Source organism: Pollicipes pollicipes, unplaced genomic scaffold (assembly GCF_011947565.3).
Source record: "Pollicipes pollicipes isolate AB1234 unplaced genomic scaffold, Ppol_2.1 Scaffold_7261;HRSCAF=8764_pilon_pilon_pilon, whole genome shotgun sequence".
NCBI classification, from domain to species: domain Eukaryota; kingdom Metazoa; phylum Arthropoda; class Thecostraca; order Pollicipedomorpha; family Pollicipedidae; genus Pollicipes; species Pollicipes pollicipes.
The window spans coordinates 58,831,552-58,854,910 of NW_023597054.1; the positions used below are offsets into that span (position 1 = coordinate 58,831,552).

The 23,359-nt window shown below is 56.0% G+C and overlaps 1 protein-coding gene across 1 annotated transcript; it reads right to left on the reverse strand.

The window, feature by feature from the left end:
* Positions 1-281: 281 nt before the first annotated feature.
* On the reverse strand, positions 282-21,442 carry LOC119112427 (uncharacterized). The gene is made up of 3 exons (XM_037236613.1): positions 21,263-21,442; positions 19,765-19,899; positions 282-977 (listed from the first exon to the last, which is right to left on the reverse strand). The coding sequence occupies exons 1-3, from the start codon at positions 21,291-21,293 to the stop codon at positions 820-822; spliced, it is 324 nt and encodes a 107-aa protein (XP_037092508.1). The 5' UTR covers positions 21,294-21,442; the 3' UTR covers positions 282-819.
* Between the last annotated feature and the right edge of the window lie 1,917 nt (positions 21,443-23,359).

Sequence of the window (23,359 nt, forward strand, 5' to 3'; positions counted from 1 at the left end):
TGAGCTCCCTAAGAGCAATCTCCATGGGAGAAGTCTGACGACGCATCGTAAGTTTAAGCCGCTCACATAGAACTGACCGCACGCGGATACGAAAAGGAGAAGCTTGTCGTGAGCGTTGAAGCTGAAACGGGCTTCGTATGCTCAGCGAAAACGCCGCTTCGTAAGTCGGATGGTCTGGGAACTGTGCCAGCCTGCAGAAACTGCACAGGGCAGTCCTGTGGATGGCGCAATTCATTCTTCTTTTGCCTATAACGTTAAAGCGTACTGATTCGTTGCTCGGCATAATTTATATTTGTATATTTTCCCGGGACGAAACCAAAGCCGATGCGATCATTCAAACATCGAAGTCACAGAACAGCGAGCGGATTCAATACGAGGTGCATCCAAACACAAAGTTAGTTGATTTTATCGCTAACTGACATTACAGCGTGACATAACCTACGTTATCACAGCACCGTCCAACACATCTCCGAGAAGGCGTCAATCACACAGTACCAAAATTACAAAACAACACTGCACGCCTCCATTCTTCCCGCAATATTTCCAATCTGACCAAACACTACCAATAATGGAAAGATACGCTTGAGATATGTTTGTGAAGCCGAGCGATTGCCAGCTTACCAAATGACCTCGCATGTTTTACTTTCAGAGGCGCGCTCATCTAAAGCATAGAAGCGAATGCTACTATCCAAGGGCTCATTAACTTGCATTCGCCTCCCCAGCTACGATTGAACGGAACTTGGTTGCGTTCCACAGGTCCACATGACACACGCGAAGCACGCCATCGGATACAGACGGTCCACTGAGCGGATGCCTCGTTCACCGCCGCTTGCTGCTCCGACGTTTCTTCTTTCGGACGCAGGAGTTGGTACGGGGCCGCTTGCGCTTTCGAGCCCCGCGAGCGGCCGCCGCCGCCGGCACGATCTGAGGGCCTCCAGACGCTGAAGAGCAGGCCGACTGGTCTAAGACGCCTTCGTCTGAAAACATACCCAGCTTTAGACGGGTGATCACGGCGCCACTGTGCGGCGTGGGTACGTCACAGGTAAGTTCCAAGCCAATACACAGAAAAGTCCATCAGCACCATCATCATCATCATTACCCGTACACGATTACTTCAGACAATGTTACAAAGGGCACACCAGTAAGGCGTTCATCCACGCAATGGTCGCAGTGGGATATCAGCGCAGACAGTGGCGGCTAAACTGGTGCCGAGCCACGGCGACCGGGCGGGTCGGCGCCGCCCTGGGTCGAGCTGAAGCCAAACCCCGGCAGCTGGCGGAAAACCTCCCAAGTCACGTGTCTCATGATGTTCTTGACCTTGCTCGGCAGTGAGCCGTTAACTTACGGAGCCTGTCGCCCCACACGCCTCACCACCTGCAGCCGCTGGGTGTCACTGCGCTTGGCTCTGTCACGCTACAGTACAGATCGGAGACAGCGCACTCGTCGGCCGGTTACCCTGCGTGGCGTAGCTGCGCTGTGCGAAGCCACTTATCTTAATGGTGAAGGTGTTGATGGTATTTGTTTAAGGGCACTTGGACAACGAGGTTATTTTGCGCCCCTCAATACAGGTTCCAGCGTTGCACCTTCATATAAGGAGGCCCAGCATATACAATTGCTAAGTACGTGTGTGTTTAGAGGGTGAGGACATTTGCGATGCTGCAACATGCGCATGGACCTATCAGCCCAAGGAGGAGTAAAAAATTGACGTCTTTCCGTTTTGAAGCGCCGACAAGAGACCACGCCTCATTCAACAGACCACCGTTTCCACATATCATCTATCAAACTGTTCTGTTTCGTAAAAAAGAACGCGTGCATTCACCTGTATGGCCCCAACGAAACCTTTCGAGCGGAACTTCTCGGCAGCGGCTTCGGTGGTGGGAGGAGGCTTAAAGAATACCGATCTGATATCTCGAGCAGGTACATAAATGGCATTTGGCCTGCGCACACATGCAGCCGCCCTCGCTGAAGCATCTGCCTCCCCACTTCCAACTTTTCCCATGTGATGGTAATTCAGGGTGACAGGCTACGTATTGAAGGGTTGCAAGAATCACGAAATTTGTGGACAGAAGACAGACATCTGGTGGCGGAGGCGAAGACGAAGGGTACATGTAGTCTTCACAAACAAATATGCAGGCAGTTTCTGCCGGGCCGAGCTTAAGGCGCCGCTGCCTGTTGGTGCGGCGGACATTCTTAAGATATTTTGTAAACTCTAAGAGAGCTGCCAATGGGGTTGCAGAAACCACAACCCCACTCGGTGACAGTTACATGCTGGAAGAAGTACACACGCGCGCACGGCACGTTCGCCCGCAGCGGAGTCCGCGAGCTCGTTACCGAGGATGCCGGCTTGACTGGGAGTCCAATATTGTGCCTGATCGATACCGCGACCCAACCACCATCCACCAACATGCGGTAACAGCAGCTGAGTTTGCGTGAGGTAGTTGAGTTTGATCACATCCGAATGTGACAGGATGATGACCCGGAAGGGTCAAGGCGTTCGCCCGCAAGCGCGCACAGAAGATTGCTCTTGTGGAGACGGCCGGCGTTGTCTTATCAAATTACGCGAAAATGCATCAGATTACACACGCCGCGGTGCAGATGGACGATGACAAATAAGGGGCACCACTTCTACGGGGAACGATTTGAGGAAGGAATCCTGATGATAACCTGGCGGGGATTTTAACACCTGCTTTCTTGACGGAGCAGGCAGGCAGCGTCAGCCGTTGTATGAGGGGGATCGTGCACGGGCATCAGTTTGTTTTCCTTACAGTGACAGTGCGTGAGAGTCACACAGCAACACAGCAAGCCATACAGCGGCACAGTAAGCCAGTACACATCGAGATCACAGATGTGGACGCCCTCATCGCAGAGCCGATCCAGGGTGCTGGGCAGCAGGGCAGCAAACGCCTCGAGTGCCTCAGCATAAATAAATCGGTCATGCACCTCAGCACGAGAATCCCGCAAGCAAACTGGTCAGGGAGGCATACAGTTGTTGATTATATGTTGTGGTGAGCTCCGACCGCGGTACCAATGGGAGCATCTGACATGGCCGAGAACGGACCGCCCGCGTACTGCGTAAGCCGTCCGCTGGCGAAACACAAATGCAACGACAATGTCGGGTTTTGCTGCGCCGACTACGACTTCGCCCACGAGTGCTCCCGCGCTGGCCACTGGAGCCCAACGGACCGGTCATCACGTTTCACAAAGGGGTCAATTGAGAAGCAAAAGATCAGATGACGCTTTTAATGACGCTATGGGCGTCCTGGCAGAAACCTCATACCATCATGGTGAAAAGGGTGCAATCTCGCAACGATGAAGACCAGGATCGGCAATGTCTGGAAGAAACGGCAAGCATATGCAAATGGACGCAGTCGTGGGTGGAACTCTGTTCAATGGCCCTGGGTGGAACTAGCGCACCTCGCAGGGGCACCGGCTTCGGTCGGTGTAGGGGACTAGCGCCCCCTCGGATCCCAGCTCCGGTAACGGGTGGACTGCGCAAGCTGTTCCCCTCAGGGCGTAGCGACCCTGCCGGTACGTGAGCTCCCGCTCTTTGTCCCGCCCGCTCCCTCCCCATTATCCGCTTTCTTGCATCCTGCCCACTCGTCACCCCTAATCCTCGTTTATAGGGGTCGCCGTGCCCCCTCGCCCGCGTCCCCGGGTTGATCGGATCCTGGTGGCTGAGGGGCGCGTCGTGCGGGTCAGTCACGGAGCGTCCCAACACCCCACCTTGGCCAGAATATCCGGGGGCGTGGGGGGCCCGTGGGGCCCCACACAGGTCTAGCGGCCTGTCGCTCGCGTTGCGGTTGGGTGCTCCTTGCGGGTCTCCGCTTGGGGCGCCTGGCCGCGCGCAGCGGCTTAAGGGGTCAAGGGGCGGCGGCGCTGAACCGCGGTCAGGACGGGGAGGGGTCTCCCCGGTTACACCTGGCTGTGTGGGAGGCGTCGTTCGCCCCGTATAGCACCGGGGTAGCCCTGGCGGTGACCACCTCCCGAGGGAGTGTTGGGCCGTCCCCCAGCTGGGCTCCGTGGTGGGTGGGGAGCCCCGGTGCCGAATGCTTGACAAAAATTGCATGGCTTCTCAAAACACAACAAACACCCGGCCCCCGAAAGGAGGTCGGGCAACGCTGAGGCCCGGGTGCGAGGAGGATTCGGTCCCCCCTTGCCCTCGGATTCTGATTTTCCCCAGCAGAGCTGTAAATCTTTCCACCCTGTCGCCGTTCCAACGACGCAACGGCTGTGACAAGTTTGGAGACATCACGAAATGTGACAAGCTGAGGGATGGCAACATCGAGGTAGAGTTCGCCAGTAATCTGGAGGCTAAGCGTGCAATGGAAGCAAAGGAGTTCATTTATAGCATTCGTGATGAGAATGGGAAACACCAGAAAACCGTGGCTTTGACAGTAACGCCACACAACACAAAACAACTCATCTAGAGGCGTCGTAAATTGTTTTGACCTTCGTGATGTAAGTGAGAGCGAAATCGTCGAGGAGCTTTCGAAGTTCGGCGTAACCGCCGCGCGTAGAATCCTGGTCAGGAGAGGAGGAGAACTTAATGCTACGAACATCATTCTCACTTTCAATCGTCCAGATTTACCATCAGATATCCGTGTGGGCTATGCCCGCGTGAAAGTCCATCCTTTTGTTCGCAACCCAATGCGTTGTTTCCAATGTCAACGGTTCGGCCATACGAAACCCCATTGTCACAACAAGCCAGTGTGCAGCAAGTGTTCGTCCACGACCCACCTGAGTGACAACTGCACCGCTAACCAACCTTGTTGCGTCAACTGTGGTAAGGACCAAACACCACACACTGTGTTTGACCGCACATGTCCCGCGTTCGTGAGAGAAAAGGAGATACTTTTGAGAAAATCGAAAAAGAAGTTGCGACGAGCAAAGGCGAAACAGCATTGGAAAGTAGTGCGCGTGAACTGGTCCCACATGTTTCATTATCCTGAGGGACGACAGTTCCAGCATACTTCTATGGCGCTGCGACGGAAAAAAAACATACATTGGAAGCACGCTGGTATGAAGGCATGGCCACAGACAAACCGCGTTGCATAGTGGACCTTCAGATCACACTTAGTTGCTCACACTTCGTGCTCAGATGGTACGGACGGTGGCGGCAGGAAACTTAACGCAACCTGCACCTTATGGTGTCTGCGTGGCGTTTCTCGTTTCCGCGGGTAAAATGTGGCATTGTGAATATTTGGAGCTTGACGAGGAATCATCAGAATCCTTTGAACGCGATGATCGCGGTGCGATGCCAGAAGTCAGAAGTGTTGCCACGCGCCTGCGCAACAGTTCCAGTGTGCCGGCAAGATCACACTTGCCAGCGCGACTCCCGCCTGGACACGACGAAGCGTCTCACACGGGGTTACGTTATATTTTCCTCGTTGTCTTCGACGTCGGGTTAGTTTAATTTCTCGTGGACGGTGTCCTTGTAAAAGGTAGAGAGTTCTTGTTCTTGTGAAAGGTTGAGTGATCTGTGGTTCATATCGCCCGATGTTTTTTTTTTCCGTTTCGTGTCTCCGTCTCACCAAATCCGTGAGGTACTCACACAGCCTTCAGCGACACTACCAGGCCTGAAGTCTACGCTTTATCAGCCTTAAGCCGCACTTGATCGCCTTCAGCACTCACTTGTAAGAAACACGCAGACACAGCACCAAGCACAAAAAACATCCAACATGCCGCCAGAGTCTCCCTCCCCACCCCCATCGCGCCGCGATCTGGGACCCACCCCTCGCCGTGGAGCCCGCAACCCCCCCCCCCCCGTCGCTTGAGCCGCCGGACGGGTCATCGTTTGTTTTAATAAAAAAATAGACACCAAAAATTTTGACACACTAAACCCATTCGCAATCCGCCGCGAGCTGGAACACTACGTTGGCGAGATGGTGGGGACCAAACCCCTTCGCTCGGGGGCTATGCTGATAATGGTTTACGGCGCCCATCAGGCTTCCGTCCTTTTAAAACTTAATCGCTTCCTTGTGAGGCAAGTCGAAGTTTTGAAGGCCGACCGTCTGAACACTGTTCAGGCGGTCGTGTACGCCCCGGCTGGAAACACTCCTCTGCCTTTCGCAGGAGGGCGCGTGGGACGCAGCCGGGCGGAAACGGGTCGCCGGGCGGGAGGATACCGCGCCGGCGGACAGTAAACGCCCCTGCAGGGCATCAGGCACCCGAGCGCGTATTGGGCCTGATCAGATATCGGGGGTGTCAAGCGAGAAGTCGCCAGCAATCGCTGACGATGCCTACGGGAACGGCGAGTGCGACCGTCCCAAGATTTTGAGGCAAACGTGGCACAGCTTTGAACTGGACTGAAAAATGTCAACTTCCGATGAAACTGAAAACCGAAGACCTGTAGCTATTCTAGGCATTCGCCCTCCTCAGCCATTCTCACTGGCAGGCAATACGGTAGAAAATTGGAAGATTTTCAAGCAGACATGGTCCTCGTATACTATCCTCTCAGGTCGACAGCCTAGGCAGAGAGGTGCAGGCAGCACTCCAGCTGAACCTGTTGGCAGATGATGCCATCAAAGCCTACAATGGGCTCCAGTTTGACTCAACGGAGGAGGACAGAACAGTGAAAGAAATCATGGACAAGATAGAGACCCCCCTTGTTGAAGAGCCTGAATGGGTCAACATGATGAAGGTGGAAAGGAAGGCCAGGGGGAAAGACGTGAAGTGTCTCATGATGGTTGATGGAGAAGAAGTAAAGTTCCAGATTGACACAGGATCCCGCATCAACCTGCTGCCCACGAAGTGCGCCACATCCACCCTGCCCACCAACAAGATGCTCCGCACATGGGGACAAGGCGACTTCAAGCCGGAAGGTGTGTGCAGGAGGGTTATGAAAAAAAACCGGGAACGGACGACTGTACTCTGTCGAGTTCCTAGTGTATGAAGGAAACCTGACCCCACTGCTTGGCCTGAGAGCGAGCCAGCAGATGAACTTGATCAATGTTCAAACGGACAACTTCGTGCAGGTCAACAACCTTGAAAGTGGAGGATGACTTCAGCGATGTCGTGAAGGGAGACATCGGAAAGCTAGAAGGACCAAATCACCTGGAAGTGAGACCTGAAGTGCAGCCGGCGCCGGCCGACGCTGGATCAGCATGTCACCGCTGTGTCACCGCCCGCAGCGCACTCTCCGCCGGCCGCCGGGTACGGCGCCCTGGGACCACGTCTGTCCCGGACAGCGGCGCGGCCAGCTTCAGCGTTACCGCCGGGTACCGGCGCCCTGGACCACGTCTGTCCCGGACAGCGGCGCGCCAGCTTCAGCGTTACCGCCGGGCACCGGCGCCCCGGGACCACGTCTGTCCGGACAGCGGCGCGACCAGCTTCAGCGTTACGCCGGGTACCGGCGCCCTGGGACCACGTCTGTCCCGGACAGCGGCGCGGCCAGCTTCAGCGTTACCGCCGGGTACCGGCGCCCTGGGACCACGTCTGTCCCGGACAGCGGCGCGGCCAGCTTCAGCGTTACCGCCGGGTACCGGCGCCCCGGGACCACGTCTGTCCCGGACAGCGGCGCGACCAGCTTCAGCGTTACCGCCGGGTACCGGCGCCCTGGGACCACGTCTGTCCCGGACAGCGGCGCGACCAGCTTCAGCGTTACCGGGGTACCGGCGCCCCGGGACCACGTCTGTCCCGGACAGCGGCGCGGCCAACTTCAGCGTTACCGCCGGGTACCGGCGCCCCGGGACCACGTCTGTCCCGGACAGCGGCGCGACCAGCTTCAGCGTTACCGCCGGGTACCGGCGCCCCGGGACCACGTCTGTCCCGGACAGCGGCGCGGCCAACTTCAGCGTTACCGCCGGGCACCGGCGCCCCGGGACCACGTCTGTCCCGGACAGCGGCGCGACCAGCTTCAGCGTTACCGGGTACCGGCGCCCGGGACCACGTCTGTCCCGGACAGCGGCGCGGCCAGCTTCAGCGTTACCGCCGGGTACCGGCGCCCTGGGACCACGTCTGTCCCGGACAGCGGCGCGGCCAGCTTCAGCGTTACCGCCGGGTACCGGCGCCCTGGGACCACGTCTGTCCCGGACAGCGGCGCGGCCAACTTCAGCGTTACCGCCGGGTACCGGCGCCCTGGGACCACGTCTGTCCCGGACAGCGGCGCGGCCAACTTCAGCGTTACCGCCGGGTACGCGCCCCGGGACCACGTCTGTCCCGGACAGCGGCGCGACCAGCTTCAGCGTTACCGCCGGGTACCGGCGCCCTGGGACCACGTCTGTCCCGGACAGCGGCGCGGCCAGCTTCAGCGTTACCGCCGGGTACCGGCGCCCTGGGACCACGTCTGTCCCGGACAGCGGCGCGGCCAACTTCAGCGTTACCGCCGGTACCGGCGCCCCGGGACCACGTCTGTCCCGGACAGCGGCGCGGCCAACTTCAGCGTTACCCCGCGCCGGCACCGGCCCGCCCGGGACCACGTCTGTCCCGACAGCGGCGCGGCCAGCTTCACGTTACCGCCGGCCGCAACCGGCCCCCGGGACCACGTCTTGTCCCACGCGGCTCGGCCAGCTTCAGCGTTACCGCCGGGCACCGGCGCCCCGGGACCACGTCTGTCCCGGACAGCGGCGCGGCCAGCTTCAGCGTTACCGCCGGGCACCGGCGCCCCGGGACCACGTCTGTCCCGGACAGCGGCGCGGCCAGCTTCAGCGTTACCGCCGGGCACCGGCGCCCCGGGACCACGTCTGTCCCGGACAGCGGCGCGGCCAACTTCAGCGTTACCGCCGGGCACCGGCGCCCCGGGACCACGTCTGTCCCGGACAGCGGTGCGGCCAACTTCAGCGTCACCGGTGCCGGGACAGGGCCGACGGTGTCAGTGGCGGCGGCGCAGGGCGCCGCGCAAGAGGCTACGTCGAAGCAGCGAGAAGCCGGCTCGTCCTCAGACACAGAAATGGAACCGCCCATAACACAGCCGGAACCGTCATGTGGCGGCGCTCGCTGCCGGAGTTGCTGGAACCGAAGTACCTGTGCCATGCTGGCCACCTCCTTGGTAGACCTTGCCCGCTACGTGTTTTTTTGTGGTGTCAATGATAGGAGCCATCACGATGCTAAAATACAACTGAATGTAAGCGATCTTCTGCTGGAGGCCCTAGCGAATTAGCATCATCTGAAGATGGCTCATCTTTTGCTGACTTCCATACAAGTAAATCAGTGACTACGTACATTTACCACATGTCCGCTTGTAAGTGAAGTTGATCATATATTAATGTTCAATGGGCAGCATCGCGATGAAATAAAATAAACTTCTGAAGACGTCAATGTAAAACAATCAAGTAAATGCCAAAATGAGCGGATGTGTCGTTGGCTTCTTCGCTGCCCACTTCATATCCAATTGCATACGTAGTTCCGCTTCACACGATCCGTGTGCTCCAGATGGTACATCTCAACTGGAACAAAAGCCGATGCAGATTCATCGGCACGTGCCACATTTTGGTAAGAAAAGATGTATCTTTTGTAACCCTAGAACGTCGGCTATATGGAAACAAAATGGAGTGCCATGTTCACTTGGCCCTCTCTCGCCCCCAGTTAGTACATCGCACGCAAGGCACCTATTGTCAGGGGCGCAATTTCGCAACACCATTTGGGGATGGGACAGATACAGATCAAAACTGTCCGGAGATGTACGAAATCTTATTGAACCCTCAGGGTTTTGTCCAGAGGAATCACAATTTCGCGGGAGAGATTTACGAACTCGGTGGGGGCATTTTCAATTGGCTTTAAAGCCTTCGATGGTTCCGGCAGTGTGAGGGGGGGGGGGGGGGCGCACCGGCATGTTGGCCGACGAGTGGTTTGAAATGCAGGAGGCGGCGGCAGATCTAAGGGCGTTGAACCCAGGGTTTGCGCTTATATCAATTGGGGGAAACACCCTGGTTAAAAAGAGGACGCCGCCTCCCGCCGCCGTCGCCAGCAGACCGGTGGGTCCCGCCTCCTGCAGCCGCGCCGCCAAATGTCGCTGAGAAAACAGCGCATTTGGCCGCGCAGCCTTTGTTGTCTTCCTCCTCGGACTGCTGCGGAATGTGGTCCCCATCGTTTTGGGGCCCTTCGTACCGCAGTCCGGGGATGAATCGGCCATTGCCGCTTTCCGCGGCCTTCCGCGAGGCCGCGAAGAGCAGCGGTGCTCTGTTCATTGACACCGAGCGCGCGCTCAGGCGCGGCCTTAAAATGCTACACGAAGCGGACGCTGCGGGGTTTGTAATCCCCGTGGGGGTGGGTGGCCGGCAACGTGGCCGGTAAGCCACCCCCCGTGGAAAGCACTGTCCCGAGGCTCCCTGCGGAGGTGTACAGAGACGACGGGCCGCACCTAGCCCAGTCGGCTTACGTGCACCTCGGCAGGGAGCTGACCCGTGTCGTGGAGACCAGCGTCAAGTGGTCTGTGGAGGAGGTGATGTAAGATTTGAGAGTGCTTGAGTGCGTGTATATCCGGGTTAGGTGTGATAGTAGTGTGTGAGCAGCTGAGTGGGTGTTCCGACTGATGTCTTAAATGTTTTGTGATTGATTGATATGCGTGTTGAGTGATTGAGTGCGTGGGATGTTGGACCCAAAGAAAAAATACAGAATGACGTTGTTTAGATGCATTTGGTTTTGGTATTTGGAAGTGCCGTTTCCCGTGGTAAGAGGTGGAGGAAGATTGGTGAAGTTCAACAGCAGTGTATCGGCGTTACACAGCCTACAGCGATAATAAACCCCTTTCTCTGAAATATGGCGTCGACAGCGAGCCGCATACCTCCAAAGAGGGTAACCCGACATTGTTTTAAACAAAACGCCAGTTCGCACGCATGTTAACAACTAGCTTAGTGGTGCGCGTGTGTCTGTGTGTCCCGATTTAATGGTGAGACACACAGCGCAAACGGTTGCACTGATCGCAGCGGCATTTTTGCACGTCACGAGTGCAACTTTCGTGACATTCCATGACGCTATTCACGCCGCTCCGACGTCGATGACGGCCGTAGCGTATGCAATAAGGGAGCATTTTCGCGGGTTTCGTAACGATGAAACCTAACGTAGATTGGGAGGAAGACAGAGCAATATCTGAGGATTTAAAAACGCCAGTCAGTTCGAGCTGGAACGAGCTGATTGGCCCCGTCATCGGCCGCTCGCTAGGCGCTAGTCACAAAGCTGTAGAGGCATTTAAATTGTACATGCCGCCAATCTTTCGGATGACCACACTTAATACGTTGTAATGCACCCCATGGCAACGACGATTGGTCCATCAACCTAAAGCGCTCCATAAACATCACGGCCCGGGACCACTACGCGCTTCAGTTGCGGTAACGACCAGTGCACCTAAACCTTATCGACGGCTCCTCCGGTAGTTGTTGGCAACTTTACACCGCAGACTGTGTTGTGGCCGTAGCGGACTGTGCCGGCACCGGACGTGTTGTTAAAAGAGCTGCCTACCACTGCAACAGTCCAAATTCATGACGGTCCTGTGCGGTAATGTCAGTCACTGCTCCAGTTATGCATGCTTTGTATATGTTACCGTGGTGGCCAGTGTGCCGTGTTCAGGAGGAGCAGCTGACGCCTGTACCTGCCGCTTTGCCACCGTATATGAATCCTCGGGTACTCCCGACGTGCGTCATGTGGTGACACTCGCTGCCGGAATTGCTGGAACCGACGTAACTGTGCCATGCTGGCCACCTCCGCGCGAGAAACACGTGATTCCTGCCGTCAATGCTACCGGTTGCTGTACTCGATGGCCTTGTTCCGGCGAGCAGCGCGCCCGACCAGTGCGTTGACATGTCGGTGTCGACACGTCGCGCGAGCTGACTGCGTGGTGTGAACATGATGGACCTTGCCCGCTACGTCGTTTTTTGTGGTGTTAATGATAGGAGCCATCACGATACTAAAATACAACTGAATGCAGGCTATCTTCTGCTGGAGGCCCCAGCGAATTGGTATCATCTGAAGACGGCGTCATCTTTTGCTGACTTCCATACAAGTAAATCAGTGACTATGTACATTTATTACACGTCCGCTTGTAAGTGAAGTTGATCATATATTAATGTTCAATGGGCAGCATCGCGATGAAATAAAATAAACTTCTGAAGACATCAATGTAAAGCAATCAAGGAAATGCCAAAATGAGCGGATGTGTTGTTGGCCTCTTCACTTCTCACTTCATATCCAATTGCATTCGTAGTTCCGCTTCATACGATCCGTGTGCTCCAGATGGTACATCTCAACTGGAGCAAAGGCCCATGCAGATTCACCGGCACGTGCCACATTTTGGTAAGAAATGTTTTATATTTTGCAACCATAGAACGTCGGCTATATGTAAACGAAATGGGGCGCCATGTTCACTTGGCCCTCTCTCGCCCCAAGTTAGTACATCGCACGCAAGGCACCTATTGTCAGGGGCGCAATTTCGCAACACCATTTGGGGATGGGACAGATACAGATCAAAACTGTCCGGAGATGCACGAAATCTCATTGTTCCCTTAATTGTTCCCTTATTGTTCCCTCCTTGGGTTTTGCCCGGAGGAGTCACAATTTCAATCGCGGGAGGGATTTACGAACTTGGTGGGGCATTTTCAATTGGCATAAAAGCCTTCGATGGTTCCGGCAGTGTGAGGGGGGGGGGGGGGGGAGCGCCGACATGGTGGCCGACGAGTGGTTTGAAATGCGGGAGGCGGCGGCAAATCTAAGGGCGTTGAACCCAGGGTTTGCGCTTATATCAATTGGGGGAAACACCCTGGTTAAAAAGAGGACGCCGCCTCCCGCCGCCGTCGCCAGCAGACCGGTGGGTCCCGCCTCCTGCAGCCGCGCCGCCAAATGCCGCTGAGAAAACAGCGCATTTGGCCGCGCAGCCTTTGTTGTCTTCCTCCTCGGACTGCTGCGGAATGTGGTCCCCATCGTTCTGGGGCCCTTCGTACCGCAGTCCGGGGATGAATCGGCCATTGCCGCTTTCCGCGGCCTTCCGCGAGGCCGCGAAGAGCAGCGGTGCTCTGTTCATTGACACCGAGCGCACGGTCAGGCGCGGCCTTAAAATGCTACACGAAGCGGACGCTGCGGGGTTTGTAATCCCCGTGGGGGTGCGTAGCCGGCAACGTGGCCGGCAACCCACCCCCCGTGGATGGCGCTGCCCCGAGGCTCCCTGCGGAGGTGTACGGAGACGACGGGCTGCACCTAGCCCAGTCGGCTTACGTGCCCTCGGCAGGGAGCTATGTCGTGGAGCACCCGTGTCGTGGAGGCCAGCGTCAAGTGGGCTGTGGAGGAGGAGGTGGTGTAGGATTTGAGAGTGTTTGAGTGTGTGTATATCCGGGTTAGGTGTGATAGTGGTGTGTGAGTAGCTGAGTGGGTGTTCCGGCTGATGTTTTAATGTTTTGTGATTGTTTGATTGATATCTGTGTTGAGTGATTGAGTGCGCGGGATGTTTGACCCAAAGAGAAAAATACAGAATGATGTTTTTTTAAATGCATTTGGTTTTCGTGTTTGGAAGTGCCGTTTTCCCGTGGTAAGAGGCGGAGGAAGATTGGTGAAGTTCGACAGCAGTGCATCGGTGTTACACAGCCTACAGCGATAATAAACCCTGTTCTCTGAAAGATGGCGTCGACAGCGAGTCGCATACCTCCAAATAGGGTAACCCGACATCGTTTAAAAAAGCGCCAGCTCGTACGCATGTTAACAACTAGCTTAGTGGTGTGCGTGTGTCTGTGTGTTCCTTCGTGACATTCCACGGCACTGTTTCACGCCGCTCCGGCGTCGATGACGCCGTAGCGTATGCGATAAGGAAGCATTTTCGCGGGTTCCGTAACGATGAAACCTAACGTGGATAGGCAGAAAGACAGAGCAAGATCTAAGGATTGAAAAACGCCAGTTAGTTCCAGCTGGAACGAGCTGATTGGCCCCGTCATCGGCCGCTCGCTAGGCGCTAGACACAAAGCTGTAGAGGCATTTAAATTATACTATTGTACGAGGAGTCACAATTTCAATCGCGGGAGGGATTTACGAACTCGTTGGGGGGCATTTTCAATTGGCATAAAAGCCTTCGAAGGTTCCGGCAATGTAAGAGGGGGCCGCACCTGCATGCAGCCGGACGACTGGTTCGAGATGCAGGGGGCGGCGACCGATCTACGGTCACTTAACCCAGGGTTCGTTCTTATCTCTATAGGAGGAAATGCCCTGGTTGAGAAAGAGGACGCTGCCTCCGGCCATCATCGCCAGCAGACCGGTAGGGGCCCCGCCTGCTGCAGCTGCGCTGCCAGATGTCGCCGACAAAACAGCGCATTTGGCCGCGCAGCTGGAAATGTTTGTTCCTCCTTGGACTGCTGCGGAAACTGGTCCCCATTGTTCTGCGATCCTTTTCGCCGCAGTCCGGGGATGACTGGGCCATTGCTACTTTCCGCGGTGTTGCGGAGGCCTTTCGCAAGGCCGCGAAGAGTAGCAATGCCCTCTACATTGATACCGAGCGCGCGCTGAGGTGTGCGCTTAAAATGCCCCACGAAGCAGACCGTGCGGGGTTTGTTATTGCCAAGGGGTGGGTAGCCGGCAACGTGGCCGGCAAGCCGCCCGCCGTGGATAATACTGCCCCGTGGCTCCCTGCGGGGGGGGGGGGCTGCACGTACCCCAGTCGTCTTACGTCCACCTCAGTAGGGAGCTGACAAGTGTGGTGCAGTCGAGCATTAAGTGGGCTGTGGAGCGGCAGGAGTTTTAGGCTATGGGAGAGTGGCTGAGTGTTGAGTGGCTGTGCGCGGATGAAGCAGCTGGCTAGGCGCTTCGTCTGGTGGCCGGGTCTGGACATGGAGCTGGAAGCCCCGGCCAGAGACTGTGCGACGTGCGCGGCTAAGCGAGCTGAGCCGCCTCACTCAGTCCGTCACCCCTGGGAGCCAGCTGGCGGACCCTGGCAACGGGTGCGTGTGGACTTCGCCGGACCGATCTACGGCAGCAGCTACCTGGTGATGGTGGACAGTTACACCAAGTGGATGGAGGTGGTGGCAATGAAGTCGACTACAGCTGGGCGGACGGTGGCTGCTCTACGGGACATGCCCGCATGACTGGGCCTGCCGCTGCAGGTGGTAAGCAACAACAGCCCTCAGTTCGTCAGCGAGGAGTTCAGCACCTTCGTGGAAGCCAACAGCATCCGGCAAACCAGAGTCGCGCCGTACCGGTTTGGCGGGGCGGGCGGTCGGCACGTTCAAGAACGGCCTGAAGGCGACGATGGAGGCGGGCAGCGCTGCTGAGCGAGCGCTGGCGACGTTCCTGCTGGCGTATCGCTCGTCGCCTCACGCCGTGACCGGGCGCACTCCAGCGGAGATGATGTGCGGCAGAGGCCTGCGGACCCGGCTCAATCTGCTCATCCCGAGTGCTGATGCCACTCTGCACGCGGCGCGGGAGCGGCAACAGCAGTCTGCAGGAGGACGAGTCCGTGAGTTCCGGATCGGCGGCTCGGTGTGGACGCGCGGCTACAGTGGAAGACAGCAGTGGATCCGGACCTGTCTCGCACGAGGTCGACGTGGGACATGCAGTCTGGTCACGTCACGTCGATCAAATCCGGGCGGCGGGTGCCGATGACGACGCCGACGGGGAAGCGGATGCCGCCGCGCCGGAGCAGCAAGTGCGCCTCCGCACTCTGGGCGCGCGCTGGTCGCTCCGGGGGATGCTCCGTCGAAGCGAGCCGATGTATGCTCATCGGATCATATCCATATGCTCCTGATGGTACGTCTCAACTGGAGCAAAGCCCGATACGGATTCAACGGTTCATGCCACATCTTGGTAAGAACGGCTTTATATTTTGCAGCCCTAGAACGCCGGCTGCATGTAAATAAAATGGGGTGCTATGTTAACTTAGCCCTCCCTCACACTAAGTGGGTACATTACACGCAATGGTGGCACCTGTTGTCAGGGGTGAATATTCGCAAAACCATTTGAGGATGGGACAGATAGAAAATAACAAAACTACCCAGAGATGTATGAAATCCTATTTATCCTTCAAGGCGTCACCACGACGTTCGGGAGGTGAAGGGACTCTCTCCTCTCTCCCACACAAGCCTCATACCCCTTGAGCTTGAGCATGAAGAGCAGGAAATTAGGTCCACTCCTGCCTGATGCGCGACCTAGGATAACTACGACACTATGGTAAGGAAGGGATGGATAACGTTTTGCTAATAACCTTGGTAATGCAAAACTTTTCATCGGCGTGGATACGATTTTAGTTGACTTGCAAGTTTAGTATGTCAGCATTTCATGCAAAACTGCCTGTATACTATGTGCATAAGCATTGACTTGAATTTAAGAAACAGTTCAGTATGCTCAATCCTTCCCTTATGCAAGGATTTCTGCATTCAATCTGCATGCATTCCTCGTTCAACAGCTTCCTGACTTGAGAAGAGAAAGATAGATCACTCGTGCATGGACCACGGTGGTAGTCAAAAACCGTAGCGTGTGAAAACATTAATGTCATCTTCATTCGGATGCAAGATTGGGCACGTTACCGATCGAGGAATACTTTAATAGCGCCAATGTGAAAAGCTTTAGGAAATTAGCCAGCTGCAGCTCGATAGGCCACCGTGTCTAGGCGAATCGTGTAAATCTCGCTGAAGCGCGGCGTGCGAAAAAGGCGGCGCCCGTTCTATTCAAGTCGGCCCATTGGTAACTTTTTGGACGATGTTCGGTATTTATAGCTGAGGCATTTGCATTATTACAGGCTCTGGTTTATACGCATACCAATCGCATCGTCAGATGTGTTATATGCACAGACTCTTTGTCCGTTGTAACAGCCTTGGGAAGCCCGATATCTGACAACCCAGTTGTGATCCACTTCCATGAGATGGTCCATCAGCTTAATGAAATGGGCAGCACAATCATCGTCGTCTGGGTCCCAAGCCATTCGTGGCAACGAGGCAGCGGATGCGCAAGCAAACATGGGTATTAGATTGAATGGCGTGTGTAATTTTCAAATGGGTCCTAAAGATTATTTCCCTGAAGTACGTCGAAGTGTTCATGAATTGTTCGACAAACATTGGACAGAATACAACCCTAGTACTACTTAAACACGCATCAAAGAAGAGGTAGGAGGCTGGGTTTCTTGTAAGCGAGCAATCAGACGTGAAGAGATAGTGCTGTGCCGGCTGAGACTTGGGCATACTCGTTATACCCACTCATATATGATAGACAGAAACCCCCAAACTGAATGTGAAAGTTGTCAATGTCCATTTACAGTACATCACATCCTTCTTGAATGTCCCGTATATTCTAATGAAAGACGATCGTTGGTAACATTATGTCAACGGTCAGGAGCACAATTCTGTGTGAGGTCTCTGATAGGAAATGAATTCCCAAACATCATTGATGAAGTGCTGAGATATGTGCAACACTGCGACCTGCTGAAACGATTGTGAAGTGCTACCTTCGCGTACTGAACATGTGCAATTTTTGATTTGCTGTCATCGACTGTTGCCATGCTGCTTATACTGTTTTATTTGTCTGAAATGAGTCGTTTATTTTCTGTATAAATTAAGTTTACGGGTATATCTTTGTACCATGTCTGAATGAATGCATGAGAAGTGTGAGAAGCAAGGAAGTGGTACAGGAACTATGTGTAGCATATGTGTGTATGTGTGATGTGGGCGCGTGCGTAAGCGGAAGAGATTACATGAATGAGGTATGAATGAGCATGGAGAAGACAGCGGAATGTGCGTGAATGCGTTAGAGTAAACGGCATGGCAGATGTGTGAATTTCTTATCCAGCAAATGTCTTGTTAAACCGTACTTTTTGTGACTACCGACTGACTAATGACTCTGGCCTGAAATGTCTATCATGTGGCGAAGCTGTGGTTAAAAGAAAGTGATAAAAAGAGCCTGGCAAAAAAACGGACTTTTTGATCTCTTGTTTTGGTTCACTCATCATATTATAGATCTGAACATCTAACACCGAGCTTTCTAGAAACACACCGATTATGGCACCTCCATGCTACACCAGTGTCCTACACGAAAATTATTGACCAATGCAAAACATTCCTTCCACCCTCGGTCGAGCTTTGTTGCCAACTGCGCTACCAAACTTCTAGGACAACACAACGATGACGGACGCCTGGGCCCAAGAGGCTATGCGCCCTAAGCCAGCAAGAACAAGAACAAGCGCTGCATTGGCATTGACAGGTGTACTGCTGAGGCCATACATTCAGTGAAGGGTGCAGCTCGCTCAGCGTGGAGAATATTGGTAGGTAAGTCACGCGCAGACTCCGCAGCATGTATAGTTGAGGTTGTGGCACTTTCTGCTGGGATAGGCATGGGGCCAGCGTGGGTCCTGACACACGGGAAAAGCTCTGTTCCAAACAACTACAAAATTACATGCCGGTACATCAATTTTGTGCCAGAAAAAAAGGGGAAATGTTGATCCATTAAAGGCAGTGCATAATGTACTCCGCCCAAGGTTCATTGTGTAGCCACTCATTCCAAAATGGACAGGCAGGGTCGTTGTCCGACTGTTACCACCCTGCCGGCTGGGATGGCATGGCCGTCGGCAAGTTTGCAAGCACTGTGACAACAGCTTGTGAGGCTCGGCACGCAATGCCACTGTTAGATGTTGCCGATGCACAGCGCGTGTCGACAGTTTTCCGCGAAGTATGAAAACCGAAACACATCACGATCCGTGTTGCCGTCGATCGCGCAGTTCACAGCGACTCTGTTGTGCCGGCCACGCGCTTAGTTCAGCCCGGTGCTCCCAGCAGCACCCAGTGCCTCGAAAACGCGAATTCAAAATGCTACAAACACATTGACCAACGTCGGGTAGTGTGCACTGAACCTGCTGGTTCAAACAGCACCTCGATGAGACATTACGCGGGAATCGACGACATGTAATCCCACTTTAAGCATCGCACGCCTCACTCAGTCACTTGGTCACCGGCGCGGCCGTCGACAACCGTGACAAGACGCATCCCCGCAGACTCAGAGGAGTCGGCAACCGCCATACGCCATCAGACTCTCAGTGCAAGTCATGGTCCGGAGGCGGCCATCTCCAAGAAAAATGAAATGGAAAAACCCGGAAGCAGCCAAAAGCGAAAAATGCAAGCGAAACCCGCGCTTCGACCGTAGTCTCCGAAAATCGCTTTCCAGCAATTCCAACCTCGAACCCGAGCCAGAGCGGAAGTCATTTGAAGCCACAGCAACCCGATTCGTTCATTCCTCTGCCGCCGCACTGCCGATCGGGTCATCAATTCCAGATCACGGCATCCGTGTAGCCGCACATGTGGCGTTCGTGGGTGTACGGCCAGCGTCCCAGATCGGCCGCAGCGATAGCAGACACCGCATTACTGAGCGGCTGGCCTCCCGGGGACGCTTTCTCTCAGCAGGCATGAACGACAGCTCGAATACTGCGTTAACCCGCACCTGGTACAGCACGGCGTACCGGTGAGCCTCTGCCTAACATACTGAGAAGCGCCGTATCAACCACCTATTTGTAAAGTGGTGCTGCGCGACTTGGTCTCCAGGCCTTTTAAGCCCTCGCCGTGTGTGCATCCCGGTTGTACGTCGGCACGGGAGTGAAAAGGCACTCACCTACACCTAAATGAGGGCCAATTCAATGGTGCACTGAAACATCCAGCCTCCAGAACATTAGACGCACCAGAGCGTGGAGACGCAGGCGGCTGACTTGTGAGTACACGATGGCCTTGCGTGTACACGTACATGAGCGCACACCGTTTCAGCGCGTGTTTGTCCCGCTGCCAGAGTTCTGAACGAGCCACACCTACAGCCGTGCTCCAGCCGTGTTCCCACAGCATGTCTGACCACGTGATGCAGCGCGAGCGTCAGCTGACGTTGGGGACTGACCTGCCGTGTCGGGCCGCGGGCGGTGCGCAGGCGGCAGGGCGACCTCCGCCTCCACCGCGTCGGCCGCCGCTCCGACGATCAGCCCCACCTCCTCGTCTAGACGCAGGGCCTTCCACGGACCGTCGTCGGTACATTCTGGAACGAGACCCACCGTCAGGGGGCGGTGGGTGGGCCCAGCCGACGCCGATCCATCTCGGTGACGTAGGCCACGGCGCGGTGCTGTCGTGGTGAGTCCAGAAGCCCGCGATGACTGCTAGAAACTGCTGAGCCTGACCCACTGACCACGTCACAAAAGATCCCCCCCCCCCCACGACACCGTGCGCGGCGGATGCGTTACATGCAACCCTTAGCAAACAGCTGCCGGATGCCATGGCCGCCCGCCCGGCAGCGCGCCGCCGCTGCTTCATGGCGGTGACCCGGCCGTGCCGCCCACCCACCAGACCGCACGCCGCTCGGCCCGGCAGCAGCCGGCCAAGGTCACAGGTCAAGGTCAAGGTCAGGGCAAAGGCCGACCGGGCCGCGGGACAGGACTGACGGCGGAGACCGCGACAAGCACGTCAGCAGCTCAGCATAGCAACACACAGCTCAACATAGCAGCACACAGCTCAACATAGCAGCACACAGCTCAACACAGCAACACACAGCTCAACACAGCAACACACAGCTCAACATAGCAGCACACAGCTCAACACAGCAACACACAGCTCAACATAGCACCACACAGCTCAACACAGCAACACACAGCTCAACACAGCAACACACAGCTCAACACAGCAACACACAGCTCAACACAGCAACACACAGCTCAACACAGCAACACACAGCTCACTGCCGCGACTAATTCTACTGTTTCTCGCGCGAGATGCCATGTGGGGGGGGGGGGGGGTCGTGTATGCTTTACATCGTCCTGGCTTTGCAGTGCGAAGTGAGCCAAACCCTCCGAGTGAAAGCTGACGGAATCACTCATAAGGGTCGACAAACAAGCACACTGTCAGGCGATAGCCATAGACAGGGAGAACCAAGTTGTCATATTTGGGGTCAGTTTCTTGATTGCAAAACTGGTCGTACACAACGGAGCAAAACTGGCACCAATGCAATCACGTAAATGTCTTTTGCTTGAGGTTGCGGACAGACCCGTCTGTATGAAAAAGCTACGTTGCTTGATTTCTACCAGCCTTTAAGATTTCATATTCGTTTGCATTGTATTCTACAAATCAAATGTCCACTCGGACATTGCAAACGCACTTTGGATATTTTATATATTATGAACACATTAGGTGCTGGGCACATGTTATTTTGGCTGTTATATAACACAATGAGTGTTACTACTAGTGACTAAAGCAATGACAAAATTGTCACCCAAGCTTACTGACCATGTCACTACAAACTCAAGCCCTCATTTGGATAACACTTTTGCATTTTTCTAAATGTTAGCAAACTGCACATTTAAAAACCTTCCAGCTTGAGCAAGAGAGCTGCAGTGTTGAAATGTACTCACCATCATCAGTGCGGTCAAAGCCCAGATTCATGGCCAGCGGTCCGTGGAGGCTGTGGCGCACCTCTCGGGGCGGCAGCGGCCGGCCCAGCGCCTCGTTCAGGCTCACCACCACCAGGTGCACATACTGCAGCTCGTAGTGCAGGTGCGTGGCCGCCAGGCGGCGGGCGCCGGCCCGGGGCCGCAGCAGGGGCGCCAGCCGCTGCCGACAGGCGGCGGCCCGCTCCGGCGCCAGCCCCAGCTCCAGGGCCGGCGCCAGCCCCAGGCAGCCCAGCAGCACGGCGCGCACGTGGCGGCGGCGGCTGCGATCGGCCGTGGCGCGGCGCCAGACCACCAGCGAGGCGGCCAGTAGCCGCAGCGGCGGCGGCACGGCCTCCAGCGCCGCCGGCCGCAGCTCCAGCGTTGCCAACGCCAGCTCAAGCCGATGCGGGTCGCCGCCGGGCGGCGGCGGAGGCGGTGGCCCGCCGGACAGGGGTGGAGGCGGCGGCCCGGCGGCGGTCACCTCGTGCGCGGCCACATCGCGGCCGTGGCGGACGTAGAGCGTGAGCGACCGGGCCGGCGCGCCCAGCACGGCCGTCAGACGCGCCAGCAGGGGTGCGGCGGTCAGCGCGGCGGCCGGCCGGTCCACCTCCTCCACAGCAGGCTCCAGCAGCACCGGTGCGCCGCTCAGCGCGTTCACCAGGCAGGGCGGCGGGGCGGCGCCGGCCGGCGGTGGCACGCGACTCTCGGCAGACCACAAGACAGGGTCGTCCGCCCGCTGCAGGGCTTTGTACAGCCCGGGCAGCGGGTCGCGCAGGAACTCGAACGACGCGTCGGCGATGGAGGCGCCTACGAGGTTCACCTGGACTTCTACGGACTCCCGATCTATTGCGGGAAGAACGCTCAGTACCTGCAAGATCAGCGAGCATTAAAGGGAATGCTCCCTATTTGAAGATATTGAAGCAAGTATAATATATGATTAGATAAGCTTACTTGCAACTACTGGTGTACTTTCACGTGGAAACGGCCGCTCTCGACAGCACTATTCTCTGTTCAGTGAACATGCTCCCCACGCCACTGTTTGACTACGTCATCCAGCCCTGCACAACATTGAGAGCCAATTGAGAGCCGTCATATCTGGAAATCGTGCTGACGAACGCTAGATATGAACAACTCGACAATTGCATTTTCTTGGCCTTGCTAGCCACATGGCTAATCACATGGCGGGATTTGAGTGACGTTGTAGCGTCATGGATGTCTGAGTGCCCTCGAAATAGTCTGCACATCTTCGCGGGCGCGTAGCTAAGAAACTAGACAAGTTTATGACTTAAGAAGAGCAAGGCTGTGAACAGCACCAAATCATCTTCAAGATGGCCATTTCAATTCAAACTCCCATACACACATAGAACATTCCCTTCCATCAAACGCAAGTAAGACAGGCTCCAGACACTGACCCCTGCAGTAAATTTTGGCATTAAGAATCATAGCTTATCATGAGCTTATGTGAGTAATTTTAAGAGCACACAAATTTATATGCCACTTGCACTTGCATTTAGAGCGAAACCAAACTTGAAATAGCCTCTATAAAATGCCAGTGACGCCACAAACCAACGCGAAATGCCACATCTAAATTCATGAAGGAAACTCATCCGACCACTGGCAAACAGCTCGAAGATTTCCTACGAAAAAAAAACAGCTTAACTTTCACGGTACACGGCTTAGCCTGGCCCCGGCCACGCGCCCTACCTTGGCCAGAGCCTCCTGCGGACAGGTGTTCTGGGCGAGCCAGCGAAGCAGCGCCTTGATCCGCTGCCCGGGCCGTTCTCGACCGCCTGCGGGCAGCCCGCGCGCCCGGTACAGGCGCCTGAAGAACGGGTCGAACGTGGCCGCCGGCAGCACGTCGTTGCCGGGCAGGCTGGCCAGCAGGGGCAGCATGCGGGACGACAGGCCGTAGTGCTTCAGGAACCTGCCGCGGCGCAATCGGGTCGCAGGTCAGGGTCATAGGTCACAGGCAGAGGCCGGGATCTGACGCGCCGGTTGCTTTCCCTCACCGGGCGATAGCCCCGTTCCGACGTCAACGATAATTGGGTGGCTGTTGGACAGCATGCCGAGGGCACTCAA

Excerpts from the sequence above, each read along its gene's own strand:
- LOC119112427 (XM_037236613.1), bottom strand. The coding sequence starts at position 21,293 with ATGAATCTGGGCTTTGACCGCACTGATGATG. Across the intron at positions 19,900-21,262 it reads CTTTGACCGCACTGATGATG|AATGTACCGACGACGGTCCG; the intron begins GTGAGTACATTT and ends GTCTCGTTCCAG. Across the intron at positions 978-19,764 it reads CCCGCGGCCCGACACGGCAG|ACGAAGGCGTCTTAGACCAG; the intron begins GTCAGTCCCCAA and ends GTATGTTTTCAG.